This window comes from Rattus rattus, chromosome 11 (assembly GCF_011064425.1).
Source record: "Rattus rattus isolate New Zealand chromosome 11, Rrattus_CSIRO_v1, whole genome shotgun sequence".
NCBI lineage: Eukaryota > Metazoa > Chordata > Mammalia > Rodentia > Muridae > Rattus > Rattus rattus.
Window position 1 is genome coordinate 8,124,582 of NC_046164.1, and position 24,445 is coordinate 8,149,026.

Genomic DNA, 24,445 nt, shown 5'->3' on the forward strand with positions numbered 1-24,445 from the left:
ATTGGTATTCTAAATGCCTCCTGTGTTTGAATTAGCACCTCTTCCCATAATTCTGGGAATTTTTCCATCATGATTCATTTTAACAATGTTTTCTGTGCCTTTCAGACTTTTCTATGTTCATTATTCATAGGTTTGGTCTGTTTAGAGTGTCAGTATGTAACTTCCCACTGACGTGCTTTCTATTTGTCCTTCCTTGTTCATTGCACAACCTCAACCTTGGCCTCAAGCTCTTCTTCCTACATCTGGAGAAATTCTCTTAGGATTAGCAGTCTCTTAGAATTGCTTCCATATGCCTTTAGAATGAACTGGATTCTCTTTTTTTATCCCTACCATGATAAGTTTGGTCCTTTCAGAATTTTTTTTATGTCTTATTTCCGCTGTAACTTTTCTTATTGTTAAAGCTTTGTCTCTGTCTGGTTGTCCTAGTTCTACTTTTTTTCATCCCCAGATATTGTGTCTCTTTGATCTGTGCTATTGGATGAGACCTTCTTTGAGCTTTTTACTTGTCTTACTATGCTTTTTTAATATCTAGAATTTTGGCTTTTTTTTTTTTTTAAATCTTTGTTGAATTCTTTTGTATCTGGCTTTGCCCTGCTTATTTCATTCAGCTGTTTGTGTCCTCAGTAACTTTGTTTTTCTTTGATTTATTTTAGCATATAGTTCTCTGGGATGAATCTCAACTTAGTATTACTAGGTACTATGACTGTAGGCTCAGTGATTTTGAAAAAATGTTATGTTTTTTTCTTTTTCTTTTGCATCTGGTATTACTTTGTTTGGTTTTATTTGTCGGTTTTCATTCATTCAGTTGAAATATTTGCTATATTCATACTCAGTCTAGGAGCTCAGGGTACCTGGTGTAAACTCTGTTATTCCCTGTGTAGGATATTAATTGCCAAAGCAAGCTCAGCTTCTTGATATTACAGGTGTTACACTAGTCAGTTAAAGCCATAGCTTCATTTGAATTTAGTAACTGGGAGGATAAACAGCCAAGGGTGGTATAGAGAATTCTCAGATTTTAGATAATAAAATAAGGAGTCGGAGGGTAAGGGTAAAGATTAAATATTAATCTTGAAAAAGAAAACAAAATCTAGGTGGGTAAAGTAGTTGGGGTGTTGGTTTTACTCTTAGGGTTTACAGACTTTAGGGGTTGTTAAATCTATGAAGGTGCAAAGAGGCTAAGAAGGAGAGAGAGAAGAAAAACTGTAGGAGTAAGGAGTATTTAAGAGGTGACTAACAGTGTAGTGAACAGTGGTTTATAGTAAACTGGGTAGATAAACACAAAGGCAGTCCTGAAACCTAACTCAGCAATCAAGCAAAACCATCATTACTGTAAACACAAGAATGGAGATTAAATAATAGAAAGTAAAATAAAAGGATGTGTGTGGAGTGAGTAAGAGGTGAAGTTCTGAAACGGTTCCAACAATCTCCGTATGGTTCAGTGTGCAGGAGTGGGGAGTTGAAGACCACTTTATCTGTTTGTGTGGTAGGCCAGTTTCTTATGCAGTTCAGCTAGTAAGCCAATTGAGGATGTGTCCATGCTTTATTTTTCCTGCCTCGCTTTAAAATATCATTATATTGGATTTCTCATAGTTGTTCTAGAATTCATTTGTTTAAATTTTTATTTTGTTCTACTTGGAATTTGGTAAGGTCAATGAATGTGTATGCTAGTGGTTTTCATCATAGTTGAGATGGTTTTGGCCACTAACTCTTTTAACTTTTTTCTTTTGTTCTTCTGGGACTCTATTGTGTTAGTGTCTTTGATGGCATCTCCCTAAGGTGCCTTTCATCATTACCTTTTTTAAAGACTTCTATTGCGTATGTCTGTACCTTTGGTCCTTTGCTCCTAGCTGTCCAAGGTTTGTTGTTGAGCCGTTTTGGAGAGTTTTACTGCTCGTTGTTTTCTTTCTCTTATTTTCTTTGGCTTCTGTCTATAGATTGTTTTTTGTTTGTTTGTTTTTGATATATCCGTTTTTCATGTGGTTTAAAAAATCAATTTGAAACTATCCTTTGATCTTTGTTTTTGAGACAGTTTCTCATTGTTTGGCTTATGATGGCCTTGGTTTTGTGATCCTCCTATCTCAACCTTCAGGGATTATATGCCCAAAATTTCAAAACTTCTAAGACAATTTTTTAAAGCTCATTAATATGCAGCTAGTTCTCTTCTGATGATGGAATCACATCCTAATAAGTGCATTGTAATTGGAAAGTGTACACAGTACACTGAAGATCCCTGTGATCATGTGCCTACCTGGAACCTGGAACTTGTTGCAGCTGCCTGTCATCACAGCATAGTTTACTGCAGTTTCTTTAGCCTGATAAAACACTAGAATTGAAGTATGGTTTCTCCTAAGTACATACTGCTTTTGAACTGTTCTAAAGTTTAAGAGCTGTTAAATCGAACCACCCAAGATCAGACTGTTGGTAATATAAGTAACTGATGGGCTTTTTTCTTTTTTGTAAATTTTTTTTATTTTTATAAATTTATATAGCTTTTTTTTTACCCAGGGCCTTAGTTTTGCTCTATAGTGTTTTTTTTTTTTAATCCACCTTATAGGTTTTTTTTTTTTTTTAAATCTTTATAGGTTTTTATTTGTGTTTGTCTCTTAGAACTATACTTTTAAGTAAGGGTGATAATTCAGAAATCAGATTTTTACCTTATTCTTTGTTTATATGCATTAGTGTTATTTGCCGTTTTTCTTCTTGCTTTAGTGAATTTTCAGAAGCAATACTGTATTGTGGCCACTGAAATCTTTACTCAGGGTACTAGTCAGCTAATGATTTGTTTGAGATTGTCTTAAAATGCTTGGAATGATAAATCTTTCCTCTTTGCTTTGTGGTTCTGTTTGGAACATACTTTCACTACTGAGCAGGAACTTTACAACTTCTGTTATCTTTGTTTCCTGCCTGGGCATAGTTTCAAGGTCAGAGGTGAAGCTTGAGCTGTGCTTTAGTCTTTCCCCTATATAACCCTTTGCATGTGGATAGTCAAGCCCCTATGGATACAGAATTCCCAAGGTATTTATTTGTTCAGCCTGTGGTTTGTTCTAACTCTTACTATCTTCCCTACTTCCACATACTTAAAACTTGACAGTAGTAGGTTTCTGCACTCTATTACCTCTTATCAAGCATGTGGGAATGTGGGGAATATCCTTCAGCTGTGGGCAACAGTCAGACAACACCATGCAGATCAGACAGTGACTGACTATAGTCTTTATGAGATGAAGCAGAAAGGGCCTAGCTGCACTGCTCTGAGAGCATGGATTACAAGCAAAAACTTAAGAAATCTTTCTTCTTAATCAAATTTGTCTTTGTCCTTAAATGAATCCTCTTTGGGCGTTCCAGTCACTTGGTAAAATTTTCAGGATCTCAAATAGAATAATGTATTGCTTAAAAACAGGACCATAGTCTTAGAAATATGTTTTTAGGAACTTTATCTTTATATGAATATTATAGAATATATTTATGTAAGTATAGACAGTAAAGCTAGGAACCTTATCTCATCTCTTGATGCAATCCAGTCTATATGGTAAATATGAGATGGTGAAGTTGCTATGATGTAACAGGGCAGGTAATTTACAATAATTTTGTTTAAATGTATGGGAATAACATGTTCTAGTATACTGTAATGCATGAACAAGTAACAGTTTTATTGTCATTAAATACTATGTACCCTACATAATGGTATATTTTATAATCTTATACAGTGGGTAGCACTGCTCTGTTTAACACCAACATTACCACAAATACATGAATAATGTATCATGCTTCAGTGTTACAAAGGCCACACTGTTGCATGGGATGAAATGTTTCCAGCTCCATTGTAATCTTAGAGCAGGAACCACTATTACTTATGTCATCACTTACAGATAAAATGTCATTATAGACATTATATTTATATAACTAGTTCTTAGTTTTGTATCTAGATGGAATGAAGTAGTTGATTCTTAGCCAAATATGAATGTTCAGATTGCCATGAGCATGTTTGATGGTGCAGGAGGACAAATGAACGTCTATAGCTATAGAGCAAAAGGATCCATACATCAGTGCATTTACTGAATTGATAGAGGAATATCAGATAAGTGGAAATTCTCTTTATGGATTTTAGATACTACCTTATTTTTAGCTTTAGGGCTAGTGGAAGCTAATAGTTTACATAAAATAGTATATCCTAAAAATTTTGCTTAATAGTTGCAACCATGTTAGGTCTAATACAGGGATTGGTAATAAATAATTATAAAAGGGCAATAAAGATAGCCTAGGATAATTTTCTCTGTCAACTTGTAACATTCTGTCTCTACAATTATGTTTTAATCAGTCACCCTCCTGAATCTTCCAACACAGATGTAGCCATGTTACTGATCTCAGTTGACAGTAGAACCATGTTTGTTTTTATTAGTTGTGGTACTGTGTGTATGGAGTTGCAGGTCTATTTGAAGGCCTTTACTCTGCCACTTTTGACTACTTTTTTAAAATTTTTTTTTTCTTGAATGAATGCTTAACATGGTTGTCCTCTGTGAGGTTTCATCCAGCAGCTGACTCAGAGGGTACAGAGACCCACAGCCAAAGAGTGGATGGAGCTTGGGGACTCCTTATGCAGAGTTGGGGGAAGGATTGGGACCCGAATGGGATAAGAACTCCACTGGAAGACCAACAAAGCCAACTAGCCTGGACCCTTGTGGGTCTCAGAGACTGAACTACCAACCAAATAGAATCTACTGACTGGATCTAGACCTCCCTGCCCATAGGTAGCAGATGTGTAGTTTGGTCATGGCTATTGAACAAGTGGAGCCAGGGCTATCCCAAAAGCTATTGCCTGTTTGTGAGATGCGTTGTTCTAGCTGGGCTCAGTGGGAGAGGACGTGCCTAGCCCTGCAGAGATCTGATGTGCAGGAGTGGGCAGGAGTACTGCTCAGAGGAGAGGGGGTGGAGAAATATTGTTGGAGGGGTTGACCTGGAGGAAGGGTAGTGAGCAGGATGTAAAGTGAATAAGCAAAATGAGAAACAAAACAAAAAAGAAATCCATTTCTCAAAGTAATTTTCCGTTGAGTTCTACTTTAGCCAGGTTTTTTGTTTTGTTTGCTTTTCTGGTTTTGATTGGTGATATATCCATAATTTTTTCACAGGGATAAATTTTCTGTTGATAAATGAGAATAAGATTTGAAATCTCCAATATATTTTATATCACATCTTGGGAATATATTGTTTTTTGTTTTTAGCTTTTGAAAGATGTCCCCATTCTTGTTTATCTTCTGATGTGTTTGATCCTTTTATCTAAGGTCTTCTGTTTGTCGTTTTCATGGTCTAGTTTGCACTACAATGTATTCTGTTAAGTGATATTCTTTTGTAAACTTGGTTGTAAATATTGTGTGTCCTGGATCAGCTTAGTCATTGTAGTTTTTTTCTTAAGTTAGTATACAAAGTTCCGGGATTGATTACAGCCTTTTCATATAGATGTACATATTTTTACTTGGTTCTTATTTAATCTTCTTCTTCCACAGTTTCTCCCTGATACACCCTAGGCGTGCTCTCACAATATCCGTGCCCTTCCTCCTCCCAGTACTCTCATGCAAATCATCCTCCCATTTGAGAAGGGGGTGCCCTCCTTCTAGGTATCCATCACATATCACATCACTGCAGGATTATGCGCATCCTCTCCCACTAGTGCAACCAAGAGAACAGGATTCACAGTCAGGGGGGCAGGCTGGCAGGCAGGCAGGCAGGCAGGCAGGCAGGCAGGCAGGGGATTCAGGGACAGCCTGTTTCTGTTGTGGGAGGACCCTCATCAAGACCAAGCTGCTCATCTGCTACATAGTGTGCAGGGGCCAAGGTCCAGACCCTGCTTGCTCTTTGGTTGGTGATTCAGTCTCTGGGAGTCCCAAGGGTCCAGGTTAGTTGACTCTGTTTGTCTTCCTGTGGAGTTCCTGCCATCTTTGGGTTCCTCAAGTTTTCCTCCAACTCTCTTATGAGACTCCCCAAGTTCCGTCTAATGTTTGACTGTGCGTCTCTGCATCTCTTTCCATTGACTGCTGAGTGGAGCCTCTCAGAGGACAGTTATGGTAGGCAAACATAACGGAGGATCATTAATAGTGTCAGGGATCCTTTCTTACCCATGGGATGGGTCTCAATTTGGGGCAGTCATTGGTTGTTCATTTCCTCATCTCTTTTCTGTCTTTGTCCCTGCACATCTCATAGGCAGGACACATTTTGGTTTGAAGGTTTTGCGGGTGGGTTGTTGTCCTTGTCCCTCCTCCCAGAGTCCTGCCTTGCTTCAGGAAGTATCTACTTCAGGATTGTATTTCTCATTGCTAGGAGTCTCAGCTAGAGTCGCCCCCATTGTCCCCCTGGAGCCTTCCCCATCCCAGGTCTCTGGCATGTCTTAGAGATTCGCCCCACCCTGCCAAATTCCCTTTTTTCTCTTCTGCTCTTCCTATATATGATCCTCTACAAAACACCTTGTTCTCCTCTACATCCCCTTTCCTACCCAGTTTCCTCCCTCCCTCCACCTTTGATATAAGTAATATGTATTTTATTTTCCCTTCAGAGAAGGATTCCCTTGGTCTCTTCTTGTTATTTAGCTTCTTTGGGTCTGTAGAGTGCAGTGTGGGTATCCTGTATTTTATGGCTAAAATCCACGTACAAGTGAGTACTTACGTCCATGTATGTTCTTTTGGGTTTTGGTTACTTCATTCAGGAAGGTATTTTCTAGGTTCATCTGTTTCCTACCGAATTCATGATGCTCTTGTTGTAACAGCTGAGTAGTATTCCATTATGTAATTGAACCATTTTTTTAATCTATTTTTCAGTTAAGGGACATTTAGGTTGTTTCCAGTTTCTGGTTATGGGTAAAGCTGACACTAACATAGTTGAGAAAGGGCCCTGTGGGAATGGTGGAGCAATTTTTGGGTATATGCCCCTTCTGTGCTCTTTTGCTGGTCTCTTACCTCCTGCTCCTTTCAAGTGATCTTTTTTTTAGGCCAATTTTTTAAAAACTGGTTTTCAATATTTTATAATTTTTCCTGTTTATAGATTGGCCAACCCCCTGTCTTTCCGTATAGGGTTGTTTATTACTTTATTTGTTATATCAGAGGCTAGAACTGCTTCCAGTAGCCTTCCCTTGTCTCTTTTGTTTTTGTGTTTGCCTAAAGACTCATTAAACAATGTCTGCGGCCAAATGCTCTTTGAACAGTAATCTTCTGTTATTCTGAAGGTACACTGATGTAGTTATAAATGTGAAGGGAAAAAAGGTTTATCAGTTGATACCAAGGCTTAAGGGACCCTCAAATTAGAGGTGCCTATGTGGAATATTTTTTTTTCTCCTCTAGATCTGTTAAGACTTGATAAAATTATTATTTGGAGAAAATAGTTTTTCTTAATGGTAGGACTTGTGGAAGGCATACTCAACAGTGTTTGGATTACCTGGTTTTGGTTATAAGGATAAGAGTAGTAACTTCAAGTTCTTTTACATTTTGGAGTAGAAGCAAAACTTAGAACCATTTTTTTTCTAGAGCTCTAAATGTATGAAATTTCTTATTTTAAATTTTGTGTCTTTTTCTATTCAATATTAAGCATTTTGAGATCTCTTTGTGCTTTTTGGGTAATTTTCCTGAATCTATTTCCCCTGTTTACCGAGCTTTCTTTTCAGTATGTCTAATCTACTGATCACCTCATTTGTCGGGAGTTTTCTTTACAACTGGAAAACTCCCACGTCTAGACCTTTGATAAGTTTTGCTTTTCTGGATCTGATGCATTTTTACATCAATCATTTTTCTTCATTCATTAAGAAGTAAAACAATTTGTTAGAGGTATATTGTTATTTAATATACCTGTTTTCTTAATACTCAAGATGTTTTTGATCACTGTCACAACAGTTTTCCTTTCACATTTTGTTGTTATCTTGACAACAAATTTTCTTCTTACTTGAAATATTTGCATTTTCCTCATGTATAATGTTAATACAAATATTCCTAGGAGACTTCCCTCTGTAAAACAATTTGTTTTTATTTTACATTTATGTATTCGTGTGGGAGGTAGGCACATGTTTTAGTCACAGGACAAAAATATAGTAGTTGTTTCTCCTACCATGTGGTTCCTGGCAGTAAGATTCAGTCATCAGGTTTGGTGTCAAGCAACTTCACTCTCACTTGAGACCTGGCTTGAGACCTCTTTTTTATATGAAATTACTCATTCCCTTTTTTTCTATTAATGTTACTGTACTTTTATTAAAAATAAAGTTTTCCATGCAGTATATCAGAGTTTCTCCTCCCCCATCTCCTCCCCGATCCTCCCCACCTCCTCACTCATCCAGTTCCATCCTTTTCCCTCTATTTAGCAAACAAATCAACAAACCAGAATATTTAAAAAAAAAAAGCAGCAACAAAGGAAAAGCATAATAACAGACAGGCAGTCAGGCACATATAAATCCTATAAAAACTCAAGTCAAAAACCATAGTATACAAGCAAAACATCAGTGATATTTAAAAAACAAACAAAAACAACAACAAAAAACAGTATAGCCTACCCCCTCGCAAACACTGAATTTTCCTGTGTTGGCCGTCTACTGTGAGCCAGGGCACTCGGTGTGGCTTGTATACCCGGTGGTGCTTGATTAGAGAAAATGAGCTTTTCTCTGGAAGTGGTTGTGAATTGATTCTTGTTAGGAACTTGGGACCTCTTCTGGCTTGAAGCTGTGCAGGCCTCTGTGAGTTCATATATAGGTCGTGTTGTGTCTGGAAGACACTGTTTCTTAGTGTCATCCATCCCCACTGGTCCTTATGATATTTCTTCCTCCTCTTCTGCATAGTTAAGATCTGAGGGGAGGAGTTTGATGAGTTCTTTTTTTTTAATTGAATTTGTTATTTACATTTTAAATGTTATCCCATTGCCTGGTTGCCCCTCCAAAAACCCGCTATCCCACCCCCCACTGCTTCTATGAGGGTGCTCCCTCACCCACCCACTCCCTTCCAACTCCCCACCCTGACATTCCCCTACACTGGGGCATCAAGTTTTGACAGGACCAAGGGCCTCTTCTCCCATTGATGCCCGACAAGGCCATCCTCTGCTACATATACAGATGGAGCCATATGTCCATCCCTGTGTTCTCTTGGGATGGTGGTTTAGTCCCTGGGAGCTCTGGGTAGTCTTGTTGGTGGATATTGTGTTCTTACGGGATTGCAAACCCCTGCAGCTACTTCAGTCCTTTCTCTCCTCCACTGGGGACTCTGTTCTCAGTTCAGTGGTTGGCTGTGAGCATCCACCTCTGTATTTGTCATGCTCTGACAGAACCTCTCAGGAGACAGGTAAATCAGGCTCCTATCAACTTGTACTTCTTGGCATCAACAATATTGTCTGAGTTTGGTGTCTGTATATGGGATGCATCCCTAGGTGGGACAGTCTCTGGATGGTCTTTCAGTCTCTGCTCCACACTCTGTCTCTGTATTCCCTACTGTGAGTATTTTTGTTCCTCCTTCTAAGAAGGTCCTTCTTGAGCTTCATGTGGTTTGTGAATTGTTTCCTGGGTATTCTGAGCTTTTGGGCTAATCTGCTTATCGGTGAGTGCATATCATACGTGTTTTTTTGTGATTGGGTTGCCTCACTCAGGATGATACTCCATCCATTTGCCTGAGAATTTCATGAAGTCATTGTTTTTAATAGCTGAGTAATGTTCCATTGTGTACCACATTTTCTGTATCCATTCCTCTGTCGTAGGTCATCTGGGTTCCTTCCAGCTTCTGGCTTTTGTACATAAGGCTGCTATGAACACAGTGGAGCATGCGTCCTTGTTATGTGTTGGAGCCTCTTTTGGGTATATGCTCAGGAGTGGTATAGCTGGGTACTTTTCTTCTGAGGAACCTCGAGACTGATTTCCAGAGTGGTTATACCAGCTTGCACTCCTACCAACAAGGAGTGTTCCTTACCAGCATCTGCTGTCACCTGAGTTTTTGATATTAGCCATTATGACTTGTGTGAGATGGTATATTATTATGGTTGTTTTGATTTGCATTTCCTTGATGACTAAGGATGTTGAACATTTCTTTATGTGCTTCTTTGCCATTTGATAATCCTTAGTTGAGAATTCTTTGTTTAGCTCTGTAGCCCATCTTTTAAATAGAGTTATTTGGCTCTCTGGATTCTAATTTCTTGAGTTCTCTGTATATATTGGATATTAGCCCTCTATGGGATGTGGGATTGGTAAAGACCTTTCCCCAATCTGTTGGTTGCTGTTTTGTTGTAGTGACAGTGTCCTTTGTCTTACAGAAGCTTTGAAGTTTTATGAGGTCCCACTTGTCTATTCTTGATCTTAGAGCATAAGCCACTGATGTTCTATTTAGAAAAATTTCCCCTGTGCCCATGTATTTGAGGCTCTTGCCCACTTTTGCTTCTATTAGTTTCAGTGTATCTGGTTTTATGTGGAGGTCTTTGATCCACTTGGACTTGATCTTTTTACAAGGAGATACATGCTGATTTCCAGTTGAACCAGCACCATTTGTTGAAAACGCTGTCTTTTTTCCATTGGATAGTTTTAGCTTCTTTGTCAAAGATCAAGTGACCATAGGTGTGTGGGTTCATTTCTGGGTCTTCAATTCTATTCCACTGATCTACCTACCTGTCTCTGTACTAATACTGGGCAATTTTTATCACTATGGCTCTGTAATACAGCTGAAGGTTAGTGATATTGATTACTCTGGAATTTCTTTTATTGTTCTGGATAATTTTGGCTATCCTGGATTTTTTGTTATTTCAAATGAGTTTGCAAATTATTCTTTCTAACTCTGTGAAGAATTGAGTTGGGATTTTGATGGTTATTGCACCGAATCTGTAGATTGTTTTTGGCAAGATGACCATTTTTACTATATTAATCCTGTCAATCCATGATCTTTCACTCTTCCGAGATCTTCCCCAAGGTACTTTATATTATTTGTGGCTATTGTGAAGGGTGTCACTTTCCTAATTGCTTTTTTAGCCTGTTTATTCTTTGAGTAGAGGAAGGATACTGTTTGTTTGAGTTAATTTTATATCCAGCCACTTTGTTGATATTGTTTATCAGTTCAGGAGTTCTCTGGTAGAGTTTTTAGGGTCAGTTAAGTATACTATCATATCATCTGCAAATAATATTTTGACTCCTTCTGTTCCAGTTTGTATCCCTTTGGCCTCTTTTTGTTGTCTAATTGCTCTGGCTAGGATTTCAAGTACTGTATTGATTAGGTAGGGAGAAAGAATGGACAGCCTTGTCTAGTTCCTGATTTTGGTGGTATTCCATCAAGTTTCTCTCCATTTAACTTGATACTAGCTACAGGTTTGTTGTATATTGTTTTTACTATGTTTAGGTAAGGATCTTGAATTCCTGATCTTGCCAAGACTTTTAACATAACATGAAGGGTCACTGAATTTTGTCAAATGCTTTCTCAGCATCTAATGAGGTGATCATGTGGTTTTCATCTTTGAGTTTGTTTACATAGTGGATTTTGTTGATGGATTTCTGTATATTGAACCATCCCTGTGTCCCTGGCATGAAGCCTACTTAATCATGATGGATGATTGTTTTGATGTGTTCTTAAATTCATTGCAAGAATTTTATTGACTATTTTTGCATGAACATTTGTAAGAGAAATTGGTCTGAAGTTCTCTTTCTTTGTTGGGTCTTTGTGTCGTTTTTGGTTTAAGTGTAATTGTGGCTTTAAAGAATGAATTGGGTAGTGTTTCTTCTGTTTCTATTTTGTGGAATAGTTTGTAAGTATTGCTATTAGGTCTTCTTTGAAGGTCTGATAGAATTCAGCACTAAACCCATTTGTTTCTAGCTTCTTTTGGTTGGGAGATTTTCAACAATGGCTTCTATTTCTTTAGGAGATATTGGACTGTTTAAATTGTTTGGCTGATCCTGATTTAAATTTGGTACCTGGTATCTGTCTAGAAAATTGTTCATTTCCTCCAGATTTTCCAGTTTTGTTGAGTACAGGCTTTTATTCTATGATCCGATTTTTTTTTTTTTTTTTAATTTCATCAGTTTCTGTTGTTATGTCTCCCTTTTCATTTTTGATTTTGTTAATTTGGATACTGTTTCTATGCCCTCTGCTCTGTCTGGCTAAGGGTTTGTCTATCTTTTTGATTTTCTTAAAGAACCATCTCCAGGTTTTGTTAATTCTTTGTATAATTCTTTTTGTTTCTACTTGGTTGATTTCAACCCCGAGTTTGATTATTTCCTGCCATCTACTCCTCTTGGGTAGATGCTTGTTTCTGTTCTAGAGCTTTTAGGTGTGCTGTCAAGTGTATGCCGTCTCCAGTTTCTTTTGGAGGCTCTCAGAGCTATGAGTTTTCCTCGTAGCACTGCTTTCATTGTGTCCCATAAGTTTGGGTATGTTGTGCCTTCATTTTCATTACATTATAAAATGTCTTTAATTTCTTTACTTCTTCCTTGGACCAAGTTACCAGTGAGTAGAGTGTTTTCAGCTTCCATTTGTATGTGGGCTTCCTGTTGTTTTGGTTGTTATTGAAGACCAGCCTTAGTCTGTAGTGATCTGATAGGATGCATGGGATTATTTCAATATTCTTGTATTTGTTGAGGCCTCTTTTGTGACCAATAGTATGGCTAATTTTTGAGAAGGTACCAGGAGGTGCTGAGAAGAAGGTATATTCTTTTGTTTAGGATGAAATGTTCTGTGGATACCTGTTAAATCTATTTGGTTCACAACTTCTGTTAATTTCACTGTGTCTCTGTTTAGATTCTGTTAACATGATCTGTTCATTGATGATAGTGTGGGGTATTGAAGTCTCCCAGTATTATTGTGTGAGGTGCAATGTGTGCTTTGAGTTTTAATAAAGTTTTTTATGAATGTGGGTGCCCTTGCATTTGGAGCATAGATAGTCAGGATTGAGAGTTCATCTTGGTGGATTTTTCCTTTGACGAGTATGAAGTATCCTTTCTCATCTTTTTTGATAACTTTTGGTTGATAGTGGATTTAATTTGATATTAGAATGGCTACTCATTCCTTCTTAAATAGAATTGTTATGTTTTGGTTAGCAGTCAATTTTTAAAGGTGATGTAGAATACTATGTATGTTTTTATGAGTATGCATGTATGTATTTTTTTTTGTCAGATTTTAGGATCATATGCTGAAATCTGGAAATAACTCTTTTGAAGTTACTATTTTTGACTGTCTTAAAGTATTTTCTTTATATTCATATAATTTCTTAAGATATGTGTCACAGATAAACCAGTAAAATTCAGTTTAGGAAATTAGTATGTTGTTCTATAATGTATGCTCTGAAATTGCAATTGTCATGTTTTATTTTTGTTTTCTGTTTAAGGCAATCCTTTATCACAGGATATTATGAGCTTATACCAGGACCCAGATGGAACCCGAAAGCTACTGAACTTCATGCTTGACAATCTTGCAGGTAACTTTTAATGACAAAGCATTGAACTCTACAGATGCTGTCAATAGCTGATGTGCCACACATTACTTTTATAGCTGCCTATAGGTCTGGAATTTCTAGCTTACACAGTAGTTAATGAAATAGGTAGAAAGTCTGAAATTTGAGATTCTTTTTTTTTTTTTTTTCATGTATGAGTACTTTGTGTCCATGAAGCAATGTGATGAGAGTTTTAGTTATTCTATCGTGTAGGAATTTTTAGTACAACTGTGACTGCTGCCGCCGCCGTTGCCACCGCCGCTGCTGCTTCTAAGACAGAGTCTTTTTGTGTAGCCCTGGAATGGTCTGGACGTTATAGTGTAGACCTGGCTGGCTTCAGACTCACCAGATATTTACTTGTCTCTGCCTCTGAGTGTTGGAATTAAAGATACAGGATCATTCATGCATGCCACATAGGTAGAGGGTCAGGGAGGCCGGAAGGCGTCAGTGTCTGGAGCTAGAGCTGTAGGGAGCATGAGCTGTCTTCAGTGCTAGGAACCAAACTCCAGTCTCTTGAAAGAGTAGCAAGTGCTCTAAACTATAGAAACTTCTCCATCCTCATGATTTTTACATTCTGTTTTTGAGTAATGCCTTTCTAAGAAAATACATATTTTATTTGTATGTGTTGTTTTTGTATATGTGGGGTCCATGAACTTGAATGTGTGAATATGAATGCCTGTGGGTGTGCATACATGCAGAGTTGTTTAATTTTTATACATATGTATATCCTTTGTGTATATATCGTGCAGGCCAGAATAGGGCATCAGGTCTCATTACAGATGGTTGTGAGCCAGCATGCCTTTGCTGGGAATTGAACTCAGGACCTCTGGAAGAGCATTCAGTGCTCCTAACCACTGAGCCATCTCTCCAGTCCTGCTGAGCTGTTTTAATTACTCTCCCCCTTATTGATTACCTGGAGACAGGGTCAATCATTGAACCAGAATTAGCTTTTTACAGCTACACTGACTGGCCAGCAGTCTCTTGAGATAGGCCTGCTTTTGCCCTGTAACACCAGTATATACATATATAACACCAGTATATACATATATAACCTGGTGTTTGTGTGTTACTAGTATATACATATATAACCTGGTGTTTGTGAGTTACTAGTATATACATATATAACCTGTTGTTTGTGTGTTACTAGTATATACATATATAACCTGGTATTTATGTGTTACTAGTATATACATATATAACCTGGTGTTTGTGTGTTACTAGTATATACATGTATAACCTGGTGTTTGTGTTACTGGGGGTTTGAGTTGAGGTCTTCGTAGTTGTAGAGCATACACTTTTTACCCAGTAAGCCATCTTCCTCGTCTACATACCCAGCCCCTTAAAACTTGAAAACCCCATTTATTTAGTTAGTTATTTGACAGATTTACTATAGCCTTAGCTGACCTAGAGCATACTGTGTGCACTAGCTGGCCGCGAACTCACACAGATGTACTCATTTCCGCTGCCTCCCAGGTACTAGGTTACGTGAGTGAAGTTACATGATATTCCCATGTGTGTATTTTTTTTATTTTTACTCTGAAGCATCTATTGATAATTTTATTCTTTCATTACTGTTCTTTAATGCTGCATCAGAAATCATGTGTGGAGTAACTGATGTAACTCAGTCAAGAGATTGCCTAGCATTCACAGAGCTCTATGTTGGATCCCTAGTGCCACATAATCTGGGTGTGGTGTCAGCATATACTTGTAATTTCAGCATTTGGGAGGTGGACAAGGGAGGAGCAGAAGCCTAAATTCATCCTCAATTACATTTGAAACTTAGACAGAAATATATAGAAACAAAAAGAAACAATATCTCTTATTTAAATTTTTTCATATAGTATATTTGGATCATGTTCTCCTTACTCAGCTCTTTCCAAACTACATAAATGGTTTTTCTATCTATCAAAAACAGAAACTAAAAAAGCAAACAAACAAATAGATAAAAAATAATCAAAGCTTAAAAAAAAAAAGGATATCCTTTTTTGTGTTGGCCAGCAGTTACTTCTGGGCATAGGACCTGCTCAGGGATGTAGTTGATAAACACCCAGTGACACTCCATTGGCAGGCATCAATTGGGAATGGATAGAAATTATGCAGAGTGAGAGAATTGCAGCACTCCGTTCTGTCAGGGGTGTCTTTATCAAATCCCTCCCCTTGAGACTCTTGGATCTATGCAGAAGAGGGAGTGGAAAGAAAGACTTTAAGAGCCAGAGATGGTAGATGACTCCAAGGGGAAAAATATGCACACATATATATGTGAATGATGGTATGATGATATGTGGTCCTCCATGCTGGAGGTTTTCCAGGGAGATCTCTGGTCCGGCTAGAATGGTATGTCCAGGAGAAAGGACGAGAACCCAGGCAGGTGCTGTTTTACCTCCATTTCCGGCTGGGCTTAGCCAGCAGGAGACAGACGAGCTGGCGAGGGGTGCAGGAGGGCTTCTGGCAGTGATTTTGGGAGAGCAGATCTCTTCCCCAAGTGTTGGTGTTCCAGCTCTTAGGACAGAAGCTCTTAGATGACGGAGTGATTCTTGCATACCTTTAATTCTGAATATGACCCTTAAATACAGTTTTTTTGGATGAGTCAGACCTCATCTACGCATTCTGGGGCGTAGTCCTGTCTCTATGACTGATCTGTCTTGAGCCTAAGTGACCTACACATCCTCACCTGTAGAGGAGGGGCTTGGGGCATTGCTCTGAGTGACTGGTCTGTCTCAAACCTCTCTACAGGGGTTTGTGGGGGCCTGCAACTAGTGAGGCCCTAGTCTGGGTGACTGGGAGTGCACCTGCCATCCCCTTTAGGGTCTCCTAGGGATTTGACCTGTCTAGACTAGGAATCAGGACACTTTTCACTGTCTGCTGCCCCACAATGATTGTAGTATAAAAAGTCTTGAGATCAAAGATAGTACGTCTCCTTTGATCTGATTATATTTGACTGTATGGGTGTTTTTGTTTTTGTTTTTTTAATCAATTTCAAATATCCTTTCACAATGCTGTGATAGAAACTGCAGAAGTGTCTTATGCATTAAAAGCACTGGTTGGTTTTTCAGAGGACCCAGGTTTAATTTCCTTACCTACATGGAAGCCTACAACCTTCCTCAACTGTAGGTCCAGGGGATTCGACACCCTTTTCTGGCTTCCTGGCACCAGGCACACATGTGGTACATAGACATACATATAGGCAAGAACACACATACATAAAATAATAAATCACTTTTTAAAAAATGTAGTGGGCACCAAATGTAAAAGTAAGGGCTGTTCTATTCCTGCCCTTGCTTGGCATGATGACACAGAGACCCTTCTATGTATTAAAGACTGCAGGCACTGTAGCTGGGGAGATTTTGAACTATTCTGACCTGACAGTTGTGGCTTGGCCTGTATCCCGGCCACATGGCCTGTTACGTGCTATCTTGGTCTGTCCTGTCACCTCCTCTTCCTTCTTCATTCTGGCCTGATGGCAGCTCCTCTGCTCTCCACTTGATACCCCTTCTCTTTTTATCAGTTCTGGAAGCCCCGCCTTTTTCTCTCCTGCCCAGCTATAGACTGTTCAAGTCTTTATTTAACCAATAAGAAGATGGTAGAGGACAATGTTTTACCAAACACTGAATCAGGAGATGCTTCATAATGATGACAGTATTGGAGTGCAGCCAGATCTCTGGGTACAGAAATCAGCATTTGAGTACACAGTGCACAGAATTGTCCTCCAGCAGATACTGTTTGAGACTGTATTGAATCCATGCAGTGCTTTAGAAGCATGGATAAGTTGACAACTAAAATAACACCACAATACTGTACTTTATTACTTCATTAATTGGGGCCTTCTGGAATTTCAGTTTTGAATTTTAGGTTTCCTATAATCAGTCTTGTAAGCTTTATTTTTTAATCTTTTGGATATTTTTAGTCTCAAGGATAAAGCTTGATATTTTAATGATTATGGCTGATTTGCAGAATTGATTTTTTTTTTTATACTTTTGATAGTCACTTTTTTTTTCTTTTTCTTTTTTTTTTTTTTTCCTTTTTGGCTTTTCAAGACGGGGTGTCTGTGTAACAGAGCCCTGGTTGTCCTGGACGTGCTTTGTAGACCATGCTGGCCTCGAATTATCAGAGAACCACCAACTCTGCCTCTGAGTACTAAGACTAAAGGCATGCGCACCCATGCCTGGGTATAGTCACACTTCTTAACACGATAACAGTGTTCTGATATATACTATACCACATAGTTTGGGCATTTAAAAATTTTCTAATATATTTTTATTTCAATTTGGACAATGTGTATATGCCAACCATTACAATTTCATTATATTTTCCTACTGTTTATATACTTTCTTTTTCTTTATAGCACTTGCAAGGATTACCCAGCGGGGGTGGAGGGTGGAGAGTGATACTGTAACTTTTATAGAGATAACTTTTACTGATATTTTCTAGTTTTTCATTGAATAGATGTTAACTTTTGGTAAATACTGATACTTGAGATAGATTTCTTTATCAATTCTCTAAATTTTTTATTTGACTTTAATTGCTTTTTGTATGTCATATTTGTATCCCTTGATTACACTCAAGTATATTGTGTATATTGGAATTCTTTATTTATATCACTAGTTTAATTAATATTTTTCTTAGTATTACTTTTGTTTTTGTTTGAGTCAGAATAACCAGCAGCTTTTTCTTTGGTTGTTATTGTCAAATTTTCTTTCTGAGAATAGTGATTTCATGAAATCTCTTGTGAATTGTATTCTTTGGTAGATTGATTCGTCCATCTGTCTGTCTGTCTATCCGTCCATCTATCTGTCTATCATCTATCTGATGACAGAATATATTTAGGTGTAACATTTCCTTGCAAGAAGTTTTAAACTACTGCTTTAATTTTTAACAAGCTTTATTTTATGTGTACGCATGTTTACTACCTTTATGTATGTATGTGTGCAGTGCCTACAGAGGTCAGAAGAGGCCATTGGATCCCTTGGAATTGTTGTTGCAGATGTTTATGAGCTGCTGTGTAGGTGCTGGGATCAAACATGGCTTCTTTACCAAGAATAATAAGTGCTTTTAACTACTGAGCATCTCAGTCTAGCGACATGGTACTTATCTAAGATCCATACGCTGGCAGTGGTTATCATTCCATTGCTGCTTTAATTGTTAAAGTAATTATTATACTATTCTGGCTTTCATTTCTCCTGTTCTGAAAGTCTTCGAAAATTAGCACATCTTAGATAACTCTTCGATCTTTTTTTCACAAAAGAGTTCAGGGTATTTTTTATGATATATTTAATGTTTAGAAGATATATGATGACGTTTCTACTACTTGGCATTATTACCTCTTGCTGCTTAGTTTATGTTGTAGAAATTCTTACTCCTAGGTACTTCTCAGTCTTTTCCCTTGGGAAGAACTAACTGCTGACTCTGTAGGCTCCCTCTATTATATGTTCATTTCCAGTATCATCATTTTCTTTATTTCTTCAGCTCTTTTTCTGGTGTTTTATTTACTGTTTTTTCTTCTTCTAATAGCATGAAACCTAGGCCAACAATACCTAGTTATGTCTCTCTTTAAATATGGCTTTTAAATGTATCCTGCAGGCTTTCATTCGTCCCATTTTATTATACATTTTAGCACTTTTTCTTACAGCTGTGTTTACTTTACCCTATGAATCAGTTACAATTTCTTAATTTTCATGAAAGTTCAAGCTAGATTTTTAGCTTATTGTATTGTGGTTAGAGAACATACTCTTATATTAAAAAAGTTTAACATCTTAAAAGCCAGCACATTCTTAGTTTTTGTGGGTGTTAAGCATGCACTTCAGAAGGATATGCCTCTGCAGCTGCTTGGTGGCTGTGCTCTCTGTGTACCGGTTTACGTTTGCTGCTGTGCTGGTGTGATTAGTGTACATTTAATAATCACTTTGGTTTACTAATTGTTAGACTGCCTACAGTTGCAGATTGCTTGCATCTTACTCCCTACTTCATCGGGTCAGCCATGTGTGCTAAGGATACATTTTAGGGCATTTCATCCATAATCCTTTTTTGTATCTTTTTAACTTGGTGCTTCTTTCTTCTGCTTGGTTTAAAATTTTTTGTTCCTTTTTGTAGTTAGAGGTAGTAACTTAAATTATTAATGGAAATCTACCCTCTTTTAACATAAATATATGGGTGTTATGTTTCACTTTCATTCAGGTCAGTATGTTTGATTTCCTTTGTGACTTTGATGAGTGACATATTTAAAAGTGTGTTGCTTAACATACAAATGTAAAGTTTTCCTGTTGATTCCTTGTCTGATTCTATATAGGAACAATTGGAAAGCATAGTTCGGATATTCGTCAGGTGGTTTGTTTTTTTTTAAACATTTATTTCTCTATGATCTAAGAATTGGTTGTCATAGTGTGTATTCTGGGGGTTTTGAAATTTTTCTATAATCGGCCAACAGTGTAAAAGTGTAAATGAGATTATGTTGGTGGTGGTACTCAAGTCCTCTGATTTTTTTTTTTTCCCCTCCTAATTTCCATCTGGTAAATGTATCAAATGGTGACATGAAGGAGTTAAAAATCCTCAGGTGTAATTAATGCATGTTTTTCTCTAGTCTACTGTCAGCTTTTGCTTCTAGTTTTTAATTTTTATTTATTTATTTTTTTTTTCTTTTTTTTGGAGCTGGGGACCGAACCTAGGGCCTTGCGCTTGGGCAAGCACTCTACCACTGAGCTAAATCCCCAACCCTAGTTCTTATTTTTTTTTTTTTTTTTTTTTTTGGTTCTTTTTTTTTTTTTTCGAGCTGGGATCGAACCCAGGGCCTCTTCCTAGGCACCTCTACCACCTGAGCTAAATCCCCAACCCCCTAGTTCTTATTTTTTAAGATTTATTTTTATTTTATGGATGTGGGAGTTTGCTTGCATGTATATATATGTATCACGGAACAGTCCTGATGCCTGAGGAGGCTAGAGGAAGACATCTGATACCTGGAAACTACAGGTACAGAAGGCTCTGAGCCACTGTTTGGGTTTCAGTGCTCTAAACGCTTCTGACTGCTGGGCTTTCTCTGCGCCCCTTCCCTGGTACTGCAAGCTGCTGATTGTTGGAGCATGTTCAGGATTGTTACTGCTCTTTTCTTTTTAATTCTGAAAACTGCTTTACCACATTAACATACTATTCTTGACTGTTAGGAAGTTATCTTCTAATTTTCTATATTGTATTTGAAAGTATGTAGCATAGTTGAGTTTTTTTTTTTAATTCACCTTACTAAGATTTTATTTTGCCTTTCAATTTAACTAAAGTCTAGGTATCCTTCTTGGTACCATAATAATTTTTTATAATTTTTTCTTTGACCATCATATACTATTTAAGAGCTGATACCGAAGTGGTAATGTTAATGTTCCTAGTTTTTATCCATTTTTTTTTGATAGTTTTGTTTTTCTTCTCTTATATTTTTCTTTCTGTATAGAGAGCTTCCTTTAGCACTGGCTGTTCTTTAAAGGTGGCTCTGTTAGTGATCAGTCTCTTAGTTTTTCACTACCTTCTGACTTTTATTTCCTCTTGATCCTCCTTCCTGCGAATCTCAGCTGCACAGTAGTTTAGAGTCTTGAGGATTGCAAGCACCCATGGCCAGCTCCTTGATTTCTAAAGGGCAGTTCTTTTGATGTAGCCATTTAAAAATGTAGTGTCTCCTTAGGCTTCCAGTGTAATTTAAGTTGGTGTTTTCTATAGGTAATTCGTTAGGTTTTTTATGTTTCTGAAGGTATTTCCCTAGTTCTCAGAAGTTTAGTTAGAATTGCATCAAATTTATTGGACTTAAATTTATTTAATTAACTTCTTTGCTTCCTAGTTGAATGGAAATTTGTATCCGTTATCTTTAGAAAAATTTTCAGCCTTATATTCTTTCTTCTAAACTATTAATGATAGGAATTTAGATAATTTTATCGTTCCATAAGTATTTTCACAATTATTTTATTTTTCAGTTTTTCAAACAGGGTTTCTTTGTGTAACCCTTAACTGTCCTCGTAAAACTTGCTGTATAGACCAGACTGGCCTTAAATTCACAAAGATCTGCCTGCCTCTGCCTCCTGACTACTGGGATTAAAGGCATGTGTCACCACTGTCCAGTGTGTTTTCAAATACTTTTTTTTATTATTTATTATTACTTTTAACTTATATTCGTTCATCCTAAAAGTCAATTTTTTTTTCTTTTTAATCATTTCAGTGGTCTTAGTTCTGCTTGAACAAGGTGGGTTTGAAAAAGTTCTCACTACTTTTTGGTATTGGATGCTTCTGAGGGACTGGCCCTGCTACAGATGTAGCACAACATCATAGATAATTGCTTCATGGTGGGGGCAGGAGTATTCTGGAAAGCTGTATTTATTTTTCCCGAAATTCAAGGTGATGACAGGTTTGGGATAAATGTATGGAGACCTTTGGGACTCTGGGATAGGATATTACAGAAGGTTGCCAGCGAAGTACCTCAATTTCTGTCTTTGTTTCCTCAACTCTGAAGAGAATGAGCTAGCTACTCTTGAGTGGAATTGACATTGTAAAACAGTGAAAGAAGTTGGGCGTTGGTGGTACATACCTCTAGTCTCAGCACTTACAGGAGGCAGAGGCAGAGGCAGGCAGATAGGTGAGTTTAAGGCCAGCCTGCTCTGCTTTTAAGTCTTGAGTTCCAAGGACAACCAGAGCTACCCAGAGAAACTGTCTTAAAAAACAAACAAAAACAATGAAAGCCTCATTAGAAAATTGTGGGGTTTTTTTGTTGTTGTTTTGTAAATTCATTTTCTTTTTCTGTTTTAAGATAATTGATTTGCCAGGATGTTAAATTTTCACATAGCATTAATTTTGCAGAAGGGAACAAAGATAAATCATGTAATTAAAACAAAAGATTTTCTTAAGGTTTAAAATTTAAGTCACTTTTCAGAAAATCACATGTGGAAATAACATTAATGAGTTTCTTAATGTTCTTTTCTAATACTAGTTTTATCCTCTGCCTAGCTCTTTTTAGAAATTTAATTAAGTGAATTTACTGATTGTGTCTGTAAGTGTTCTGCTTGGCAGTCAGAGGACAGCTTTCAGAAAACTGCCTTTACTTTGTTTTCTGTTGTGGTCATTGCACTGTGTACTCCATGCGAGCTGGCCTGAAACTTCCAGCTAATCCTCTGACCTCCTCTCATCTTAGAAGAGTGCTGGGTTATAGAAAAGAATAAGACTTTTTACATAGGTTCCAAGGGTGTGGATTGAATTCATTCAAGGTGGAACAACAGGAATTGTTGTTCCATTGTTCTGCACTTTTTTTTTAATTCTTTTACTTTTGAAATCTGTGTTCAGTTCTAGGATTGGATTTTTAAGCCCACTTGTGGGCTTAAATAATAAATAGGTCGATTTGGTATTAGAAACTAAATGATACTGATTTTACACACATATAGGATTATTTTGTTCTTAACTTTTTTCTTTCAGTTCATCCAGAGCAGCTTCCTCCGAGGCCATGGATTACATTAAAAGAACGAGACCAAATTCTGCCATCAGGTAGCTTTTCTCATCTTTGACTTTTAAAATAAAGTCTTATTTGAGCTTGTGATTACAGGCTTTTATTTTATCTATCATGGGTATAGATGTGCCCTCAAGATAGGCCTATTATACAAGTACACACCTCTTGTCTTTCACATTGGTGCACTGGGCTAGAAAATTATTCCTTGTGGTGCAGTTTTTTAAAGCTCTTAGATGATTCTTAAGTCATCTAATGAGCACTAATAAACTTGTTTCTGAAAGGTTGAGTTTCTTAGGTACTTCATCTTCCTTGAGGGAAACTGGTGAGGTACTTAGTGTTTAAGATAGCGTGTGGCAGGAAATGCCAGCAGAATTGATGGTAGCAATGGTTCAGAGTATTTCACACCTCTAAGGACAGAACTTGGCATATCTAAAACAGTAATATATGAAATTTAAGCCATTATGTCTTTTTTGCAGATGAGTAACAGCTTGATATGTTTGTAGGGCTTTTAACGGAATGTTAAGACATTTTAGGTTTGGAAATCCTACTTAAAATAAGTTGTGAAGGGGTTGGAGAGATGGCTCAGTGGTTAAGAGCACCTGCTGCTCTGGAGAAGACCTGTGTTCAGTTTCTAGGGCCCACATGGCAGTACACAGTCATCCATAACTCCAGTTCCAGGGGATCTGGTTCTCCCTTCTGGCCTCCTCAGGATATAAAGCTGCTTTTGGGATACATACATGCAGGAATTCATGCATACACATAAAGTCTTCTTTAACAAAATTGTGAATTATTGTTTTAGTGCCTTTTAGATGACATCCATAAATATTTTTATGATATTCATTTCATTTTAAAATTGAATACAAATTTTAACATTCATAGGTTAGACCAATTACTGAATACTACTTTAATGGGTTTTAAGGGTTAGAAGTTATTATCAACTTTTTGAACAATATAGATCCTTCTGTTTCTGACTTGTTTGTTTTGTTTGGTTGTTTTTTTATCATTGTTGTTGTTGTTGTTGTTTTGTTGTTTTGTTTTGTTTTGTTTTGTTTTTAAAGACAGAGTATCTCTATTTAGGTCTGGCTGTCCTGAAACTTACTGTGTAAAACAGGCTGGTCTCACAGAAATCTACCTTCTTCTGCCTCCCAAGTGCTGATATTAAAATTGTGCACCACCACACCTAGCCTTTTGCTTTATTTTTACTTTTATTTTTATTGTTTTAGAACATTCAGAACAAAATATTTCAATATTATGTGGAATGTATAACTTCTTCATGCTTTTTGTATTTTAATGATGCTAAGAAATAACTCTGTATGATACAGTTTTGTGTCTTTCACAGGCTTATGATTTTAAAATCACCATAATTATAGGAGAACATCAGCCTGTTAAATAGACATTGTTTCAAAATTACCACAAATAACACGTTTTAGCATGATACATATTAAATGATCTAAGTAAAGGAAACACTTAAGTTTTTTTTAGATTGCCTTAAATTTGATGGATTGGTTTTCAGTGTGGTTTATATCCTTTCTACTTTATCCTCCTCCCTCTTTTTTAAATGGAAGTCTCTTTCTTGGT

The 24,445-nt window shown here is 37.2% G+C and overlaps 1 protein-coding gene across 4 annotated transcripts in view; it reads left to right on the forward strand.

Moving 5' to 3' along the window:
• Positions 1-24,445, forward strand: part of Cnot6l (CCR4-NOT transcription complex subunit 6 like) — a 90,938-nt gene that overhangs the window by 41,263 nt on the left and 25,230 nt on the right. For all 4 annotated transcript variants that reach the window (XM_032917091.1, XM_032917092.1, XM_032917094.1 and 1 more), the window contains exons 5-6: positions 13,303-13,392; positions 22,837-22,905. In XM_032917091.1, coding sequence (XP_032772982.1) covers positions 13,303-13,392; positions 22,837-22,905 — 159 coding nt within the window. The remainder of the gene's footprint in view (positions 1-13,302; positions 13,393-22,836; positions 22,906-24,445) is intronic.